The sequence below is a fragment of the Pseudophryne corroboree genome, chromosome 10, assembly GCF_028390025.1.
Source record: "Pseudophryne corroboree isolate aPseCor3 chromosome 10, aPseCor3.hap2, whole genome shotgun sequence".
In the NCBI taxonomy this organism is placed as follows: domain Eukaryota; kingdom Metazoa; phylum Chordata; class Amphibia; order Anura; family Myobatrachidae; genus Pseudophryne; species Pseudophryne corroboree.
The window spans coordinates 234,911,665-234,921,411 of record NC_086453.1 but is presented as its reverse complement, the minus strand read 5'-3'; the positions used below and the strand labels follow the sequence as shown (position 1 = coordinate 234,921,411).

Below are 9,747 nucleotides of genomic sequence, written 5' to 3'. Positions count from 1 at the left end.
ACGATCCGCAAGGCCACACACCCTTTTCTTTGCGGCCATGCACCCTTTTTGCCGCGCGCCTCCGGTGCGCTGGCATATGAAGCATGCGCACCGGATGTCACCACACCCGGTGACGCCTCTGAGTTCCAGGATATCCTTTTTGTAGTATGTTGCCCAAAATTGCACAAAGTATTCAAGATGTGGCCTCACTAAGGATTTATATAATGGGAGTATAACACTCTCATCCCTTGCATCAATGTTTATGTTTGCTAATACCTTGTTAGCCTTCTTTGCTGCAATCCTACTTTGGGTACTGCTGCTAAGTTTGTTATTTACTGTATGTGAACACCTATGTCTTTTTCCAGTACAGAATCTCCTAATTTTACCCCATTAAGTATGTAGGTGGTATTTTTGTTCTTGCTACCAAAGTGCATTACCTTACACTTGTCTGTATTGAACCTCACTCTCCATTTTGCTGCCCAAGCTTCCAGTTTAAATAAGTCATTCTGAAAAGACTCAGCATCTCCCTCTGAAATTATAACCTTACACAGTTTGGTATCGTCTACAAAAATTGACACCATGCTCTCTAGGCCTACTGCTAGATCATTTATGAAAATGTAGAACAATAGACCACTAGTGCCACAAGTACAGACCCTTGTGGCACACCACTTAGTACTTCATTCCAATTTGATAAAGCTCCATTTACTACAACATGGTGCTCGTTATTATCTAACCAATTTCTAACCCAAGTGCATATTGTGCTCCCTAGCCCCAGTTCTCGTAACTTATGGATAAGTCTCATGTGCGGTACTGTGTCGAAAACTTTAGCAAAGTCTAAAAAGATTACATCCATTTCCACACCCTGATCTATGTTCGCTCTGTTTCATAAAAGCCCAGTAAATTTATTTTACATGATTTATCCTTCACAAATCCATGTTGGTTCCTATTAATAACCTTATTGTCTTCAAGGAACTTCTGTATATTATCCCTTAACATAGCTTCCAGTACTTCCCAACTATAGATGTAAGACTAACTGGTCTATAGTTACCGGGTTCATATTTACTTCCCTTTTTGAATATCAGCACTACTTCCACTATACGCCAGTCTTTGGGAACCATGCCTGATGTAAGTGAGTCATTGAAGATCAAAAATAGTGGTCTTGCTAATTCGGAGTGTAGTTCCATGAGAACCCTTGGGTGAATTCCGTTTGGACCAGGTGACTTATTAATCTTAATTTTTTTTAATCGGCCACAGACTACTTCCTCACTTAAATAAGCACATAGCAGTGGGACATTATCGTTGCTTAGGTTATGTGTTAAACCCACCACCTGGTCCTCTTGTGAATACAGATGAGGAAAACTCATTTAATTTTTCTGCTATGTCATTATCGTCTTTAAGATGTTAAGCTTGTCCTTAAAGGGCCTATACTCTCCTTCTTTAATCTTTTGCTGTTGATGCATTTAAAAAAAACTTTGGGGGGTTTAATTTACTTTCCTTTGCTACTAGCTTTTCAGTTTTATTTATTTATTTTTTTGCATATTTTGTTACAATCCTTATAGTACTGGAATGATTCTGCTTTCCCATCTGATTTATATATTTTTTGGCCATTAGTTCCTTAATATTTTTGTTAAGCCACATTGATTTGGAATAATTACTCCTTTGTTTGCTGCCCATGCGAATGAATCTAGTACAGGTTGAGTATCCCATATCCAAATATCCGAAATACGGAATATTCCGAAATACGGACTTTTTGAGCGAGAGTGAGATAGTGAAACTTTTGTTTTTTTGATGGCTCAATGTACACAAACTTTGTTTAATACACACAGTTATTAAAAATATTGTATTAAATGACCTTCAGACTGTGTGTATAAGGTGTATATGAAACATAAATGAATTGTGTGAATGTAGACACACTTTTTTTAATGCACAAAGTTATAAAAAATATTGGCTAAAATTACCTTCAGGCTGTGTGTATAAGGTGCATATAAAACATAAATGTGCTTAGATTTAGGTCCCACTGCCATGATATCTCATTATGGTATGCAATTATTCCAAAATACGGAAAAATCCGATATCCAAAATACCTCTGGTCCCAAGCATTTTGGATAAGGGATACTCAACCTGTATAATTACCGAGCAGCGTTTTTAATACCTCCCATTTCTCCATATTATTTTTTCCTTGAAACAAAATGTCCCATTCAATGTCCCTTAAAGCTTCCCTCATCATGTCAAAGTTAGCTTTGCTAAAGTTTAGAGTCCTAGTTGAGCCTATATAGGACTGCTTATGAAAACTGATATTGAATGTAACCATATTGTGGTCGCTGTTTCCCATGGGCTCACCTACTATAATACTGTTAGGGTGCATTAAACAAGCGCTAATATTGTGTGTGTGGCACCTGGAAAAAAGAAGTTGTTAGTAGATTACTACTAACAACTTCTTTTTTCCAGGTGCCACACACACAATATTAGCGCTTGTTTAATGCACCCTAATATTGTCTTTTTTCCAACAAGCAGCTCATTCACAGCGCAGGAAACATTCTTACTTTATACTATAATACTGTATTTGATAGCAATTCCCCATTGTTTGCTAATACCAGGTCTAAGATTGCATTATACCTAGTTGGTTCCTCGATTAGTTGAAGTAAGTAGTTATCATTTAGTATGTTTAAAAACCTATTACTCCTAGCACTATCACATGATTCATTTGTCCAATTAATCTCCGGATAGTTAAAATCTCCCAGCACTATTATGTCTCCTAATCTTGCCGCTTTTTCAATTTGCTTCAGTAACAATTCCTCATCAGATACATTAATACCAGGCGGCTTGTAGAGTAGCCCTATTACAATCTTTTTGTTCCCCTTCCCCCCGCATGCAATTTCTACCCATAACATCTCAACAGTATTTATAGTCCTCTCGTGAATATCTTCCCGTATATCGGGTTTTAATAACAGCTTTACGTAAAAACATACCACTCCACCCCGTTTATTTAATCTGTCTCTCCTGAACAGCGTATAACCCTCCAGATTGAGAGATTCGACCCATCAAGTTTCAGTAATGCATATAATATCATACTGTTTGCTTGCTGCTAGGACTTCTAGTTCCCCCGTTTTTCCTTTAAGGCTTCTAGTGTTTACATACATACAATTAAGATAAGTAATACCCCTTGTGCTAGGGACATTATTTTCTATATGCAGTATTGATCACCCATAATCGTCATTAGTTAGTGTTTTGGCAATACTCTTGGCAATACCCTTGTTAGTTTCCCTGCTGGCTTCTCTTTCCCTCCCCCCTTCTTCACCCCCATTTAGTTCACTACCTCCATCCTTACTATTCTCACTGCATGACCTGTAGCTACTAGCTAAACCGTCCCGCAAGACACCTAGTTTAAAATCTCCTCCAACCTTCTAACCATCATTCCCCCTAGCACTGCTGCCCCTCATTCAAGTGCAATCCATTGTGACAATAAAAAAATGGTGCCTGACTGAGAAGTCCGCCCAGTGTTCCAGGAACACAAATTCCTCTTTCCTACACCAGTCTCTAAGCCACACATTTACCTCCCTTATTTCCCTCTGCCTCCCTGGGCTAGCAGGTGGCATAGGTAATATTTTAGAGAATATTTACCTTAGATGTCATCCCTATAATATTTCTTAAGGACATCCCACCTACCATTAACTTTGTCGTTGGTGCCAATGTGCACCAAGACTGCTGGGTCATTCCCAGCCCCTCCCAACAATCTTTCTACCCAGTCCACGATGTGCCGTACCCGAGCAACAGGGAGACAACAGACTGTGCAGCGATTACGGTCCCGGTAGCAGATTGCACTATCTGTCTTCCTGATAATGGAATCCCCTACCACCACAATCTGACCAGGTACCTCACTTTCTTTTATCCCATCAGTGCCTGAGGGACCGCTCCTCTGATTGCTAGAGGGAACAGTCTCCTCCGGCTCCGTCATTTCTTCACTACCACACACCCACACAATACACACACATACAGTACACACACATCTGCCACATATACACAAGCACAGTACACACTATACACACACATTACCACATATACACACAACACAACATAACATATATATACACACACGTTGGGACATCAGCATGATGGCTGACTACTGCAAGATGATACACAGAGTTGACACAGAAAAATATTATAAGCGAAAAGCGACAAAGCAAAGTTTTAAGAAAAAAAGATTTTTTTCAATAATTATGGTTTTATTTCTAATATTGTTTGATTTTATTGTTATTTTATTATGTAATTAAGGCAAAAATACAGTAATATCATCTACACTTCTTCATATTTCACAATAAATGTGTCAAGTACCATTAAACTTCTTGTTTTTTCTTAAAAATGTATGTAACCTCGTTATAGGTAAATGTGATGTGGTAATTTTTTTTATATACTATTTCTTGATGTACACAGGAGTATAATTTGGAATATAAAAGTATAATCAAAAAAGCTTTCAATACCTTACATTTCGCAGACCTGTGCTATTATTATATAAACCCTTATCTTTCTGATGTCAATTAAAGTTCAGTAACTTTGGAAGAATATTGTATAAGAAGTAGTTTGATTATTTTTGACCAGCTATCAATGCATTACAGAGCACAACTACCATCACTTAAGGTGTGTACACACAGTGAGATTTTTTCTTCCGATTCTGACTATATAGTCAGAATCGGAAGAAAAGTTAGTGCAGATCGCAAGGTGACAGTCACCTTGCGATCCCGATTCGATGCCGATGCGCGGTCCCGCGCGGTCGGTATCGAAAGAAAAGATAGACTGTGCAGGCAAGTCAATTTTGACTATCTCTGTAGAAGAGATAGTCAAAATTGACACTTAGCCAAAATCAAACAGAGCCAGTATCGCAAGCACACTCATTATGTGCTTGTGATACTGACTATGTGCCAACCCAGCCCCTGTCGCATAGTGAGAATCGGGCATAGCCCGAATCTCACCATGTGTACACACCCTTAGTTACAAGACAGCATTAAAACCACAATTTGAACAAGCAATGATACTCTGCGATGGGATGGAAATAACTCAGAGCAGCTGTGTGTGGGTAATAAACCACAGAAAGGACAATAAATATGTATAATATAGCACACAGCCAGGTAAATAAGTGCTACTGTAATCAGAATGTCTATCACTAGAGACGGACTAAAAATGCAAATAAACTCGTTCCCTAAAGCATTTCTCTGGTCATAGTCATTTCTTCAGAGAGTAATGAAGGAAAAATGAATGAAGAAATCAGTGTGAGCCAATAAATGAATTACGGAACACTCTGTTGTCTTATTGCACCTTTGGTCCTGTCTGGGAGATGCTGCTAATACCATGGAGTACACTACAGATGTTGCCACATGCAGCACAGAATATTTAGGTCTTTATCCATGATGTCAGGCAGCTGGTTATGTTCAGCTGTAGAGGACTATCACTACTGGGTCCATATCATACGGAGTCATAACCTCTTTAACACTTTCTAAAGGGGTTATGGCAGCCATGCAGAATTTAGGAAATAGTGGTAAACTTAGCTTACTGTGGTATATGACTGTACGCTTACACCATCCATATATATATAGATCGCATAAGCTGAATGTAGGAAATGGGGACCTAGCATAAGCCTTTCCAGCTTCAGAGAAGCATTCCAGGCTTGCTGAGTCCCGGTTGAAATACTATGAGCATGGTCTGACAGCTGTTACTGCCAGTCAAAGCGACCCTTCACCCGCATTGGCGGTGACGTCACCAACCCAGCAATATGCCGGGTCGGGCCACAAGTCTGAAAGGGGTCTCAAGCCAGGTCGCACCTGGGAACCACAGATTCCCGGGTGCGTGCCAGCTCTGTAAGTCTGAAAGGGGTATTAGTGGCATATCTGTAATGGGAGGATGTACAATACATGCAAGCACCAAGGCCGCCCACCCTGCACCCATTGCAATATCTGAACAGTCGCCTGCACTATGGGGGTAATTCTGAGTTGATCACAGCAGAAATTTTGTTAGCAGTTGGGCAAAACCATGTGCACTGCAGGGGAGGCAGATATAACATGTGCAAAGAGAGTTAGATTTGGGTGGGTTATTTTGTTTCTGTGCAGGGTAAATACTGACTGCTTTATTTTTACACTGCAATTTAGATTGCAGATTGAACACACCTGACCCCACCCAAATCTAACTCTCTCTGCACATGTTATATCTGCCCCTCCTGCAGTACAACTGCTCAACTGCTAACAAAATTCCTGCTGCGATCAACTCAGAATTACCCCCATTGTTTCCGATGATTTCTATGGAAATATGGCACACGCACAAAAGTGATCCAAGTCTATTTTACCTTCTGCATCTGTTCCATATCTTCTGCACGTGTGCTATATTTTAAGGGGAAGAGGGCCAAAACATAACATGGGGCCCCCTTGTGACTTAAGATGTCCAAGTGCATGAACCTATTTACCAAGCTCTGAAAAGTTTTTCAAATATTGGCCCCATTAGCTAATGCCATCATTTTATGACATTTTCAATAAATTTTTAAAGAGCTGTTCTTAGGATCCCCCTCTGGTAGCCTAAGCTTGCACATGCATGTACTACAGGAATATCTCACCGATAGCGTTAGACTGCCAGTCAGACTGAGAGAACCATCACTTAGGAGCCCCAGATTGATAAATAGATGTGAGAGAAAACTAATGGAATGTTAATTTGCAGGAAGGCAATGTCAGTGTTAATTAGTAGACCCCTTAATCACTGACACAAGGATCATTTAAGACAAAAGTGTTGAACATCAGTGCAGATGGTGTATTGTGACTTCACACACAAGATTTGAGGGACTAGACTCAGTTTTACAGAGAAGCTGATTTTTGGGAGTGCAAAAGTTTTTCTTGGCCACTGGAAGGACTCTGGGAGATACTGGGGGTCATTCTGAGCCGATCGCACACTGCAGTTGTTCGCAGCGCAGCGTTCGGGTCAGATCTGTGCATGCGCCGGCGCCGCAGTGCGCTGGCGCATGCCAGACAGCCGGAGGCCGTCATTACCTATTGATCGCCTCTGCCTGTCAATGCGGTTGCTGGGCAGGAGGGGGCGGCACGGCACCGTTTGCCCATCATTTTCAGGATGCGGTCCGGCTAATGCAGGCGTGGCTGGACCGAGTGGGGGGTCGGGCCGCAGCAGCTGCATGACGTCACACACAGCCGCTGCGACCCGGGGCAGCAACGAGTAACTCCCGGCCAGCCACAGAAGCTGCGCTGGCTGGGAGTTGCTCTTCAAGTACAAAAGCATCACCGCTGTGCGATGCTTTTGTACTTGTGTGGGGGGGCAGACTGACATGCGGGGCGGACTAGCCCTGTGCTGGGCGTCCCCCCGCATGTCTAGGAAGATGATTGTAGCGGTGCTAAAATTAGCACAGCTACGATCAACTCTGAATGACCCCCATAGGGTGTTCCCAGTTATTTACAGATCAAGCACATCAACTTGCCTACAATACTTTTTAAAATGCATAAATTAGATTTCACTTTGCTGGATGGCATTGTTTTTATGAGAAAAAGGGATGGGGAAAGAACATTTACCTGAGAAGCAACTCAGAGAATAGCGGGGGCTGCCACCTGCAGCATTATTTCGCTTAATCCAGAAGCCTAATGCAGGTTATTTAGTATACTGAATTATGTATTATTATGAAATGGAAGTGACTGTATCCACTGTATTTACAGTTTTGTTATTTGTGAATGTGTGGAAAAGACCACCATTCTGCATTTACCTACTAACTTTGACTGTTAGTTGATAAAATAACTGCGCATTTGTTATTGGAAAAGCTTTTTATGACTCAAAGTGATCTCTTAATGGTAAAAAAAAACCTGTTTGCACTTTGACATGTGTGGGAGGTGGAGTGCGGGCGGGGGACTGATCCTCTCCTCCCGCTCAGACCTGTAATGCTGCTGGGGGGTCCCAGTGTCACAGGGGTAGCACAGCAGTGAAGAACTACTGCTGCTGCCCCTGCCCCTGGTTCTCCTCCTGACTCCGCTGACGAAATGACAGGGGCAGCCTGGCAACAGTAGTGGACTGCCGCAGCTGCCCCTGAACCACATTCCGGCTCCCGCGCCACAATGCCGCCACGGCCGAGGATTCTGGGCTGACAGAGTCAGCCCAGCCGGCAGTGATGGGTAACAAGTAGGTGACACTGCTGGCCAGTGTCCGCCTACTTATCGTTCAGTTGGGAGGAGCGTCCCCCCTACACCTGAACGATTAGTTGGGAAAATCAAACAGGTTTGATTTTCCCAACTAGTTGGACAGACCATTTCGGGGCCATTTTTTAGCATGTGGGAGCAAACGGCTGATAATCATTTCCTCCCACACACTGCCAGATTATCTTTGCAACCAGCCAACTAGTTGGCTGGTTGGAGAGAAATCGTTCTGATGTATGGCTAGCATTACTCATGAATTGCTCGCAGCTCAATGACAGGGCTTGAGACACAGCCAAACCAAAGTAACACAGCAGGAAATGTGAATACTGCACACTTCCTAATCCTCCCACCAAGATATATAAGATAAGAGTGGCACTTCTACTAAAGTACACACACTGTGCTGCATAAAATTCTAAACAGTACGTACACTGAAGGAGTCATCTTTTGTGACGGCTCCAAAAAGTCCTATTCAGTTGTAAGTAATTAGTTGTTAGGGACTGCAGCATCAAGTCCTGTTTAATACTATAACAGTTTTAAAATGGGTCTCACCTGGAAGGTGGTGTTAATGCTTGGAGTGTGGTATGTGATGCTTATGGATGGAACTGCCAGATTTGTGACTGAGGAATTCTGTGAGAATGGGTACCTGCTTCACACCAAAGAAGGGACAATATGCTGCCAGAGATGTCAACAAGGTGAGTATCATTAAATCTATATTAACAATTTTGGGGCAGATGTACTAAGCCTTGGAGAGAGATAAAATGGGGAGAGGTAAAATACCAGACAATCCGCTCCTAACTGTCATGCTACATACTGTGTTTGAAAATGAACAGCTCATTGGTTGCCACCTTTTCACTCTCCAAGGTTTAGTACTGTACATCTGCCACTTTATCTCTCTCCACCTTATCACTCTCCAAGGCTTAGTACTGTACATCTGCCACTTTATCTCTCTCCACTTTATCACTCTCCAAGGCTTAGTACTGTACATCTGCCACTTTATCTCTCTCCACCTTATCACTCTCCAAGGCTTAGTACTGTACATCTGCCACTTTATCTCTCTCCACCTTGTAACTCTCCAAGGCTTAGTACTGTACATCTGCCCCTTTATAACATAACCACTGCTTCACAGTCTCCAAAATAACTCTAAATAATACTTTATATTTAATTACTGCAGAAATGTAATATTTCTTTATTGCTTTTTAAATGTTGATCCTTATGCAGTTTGCATGTTCACATACTATTTATTTTGCACAATGGTCTGACTGTGGGGTGGGGATCATTGGGTCGACCCTAACTAGGTCGACAGTCATTAGGTAGACCACTATTAGTCGACATGCACTAGGTCGACACAGGTAAAATGTTGGCATGGATTTAAGGTCGACATCGAAAAGGTCGACACAGATAAAGTTCTGCATGAGTTTTTTTTTTACTTTTTTTGGTGTCGCTCGCCATGCTTTAGGCGGGTTACTATTCCCAATCACAGTCCACGGGGGTCGTAAAATATGAAAAAGTGCAAAAAAAAATAAGAAGAGGTGAAAAGCTCATGTCGACCTTTACCTGTGTTGACCATAAGTCCATGTCGACCAATAGTGGTAGACCTATTGAT

General features: G+C 41.8%; 1 protein-coding gene across 2 annotated transcripts in view; it reads left to right on the top strand.

Moving 5' to 3' along the window:
• The first annotated feature begins 8,551 nt into the window (after positions 1 to 8,551).
• Positions 8,552 to 9,747, top strand: part of TNFRSF18 (TNF receptor superfamily member 18) — a 98,201-nt gene continuing 97,005 nt past the window's right edge. For both annotated transcript variants that reach the window (XM_063943168.1, XM_063943167.1), the window contains exon 1: positions 8,552 to 8,836. In XM_063943168.1, the coding sequence (XP_063799238.1) occupies positions 8,683 to 8,836 (154 nt within the window). In that variant the 5' untranslated portion in view covers positions 8,552 to 8,682. The remainder of the gene's footprint in view (positions 8,837 to 9,747) is intronic.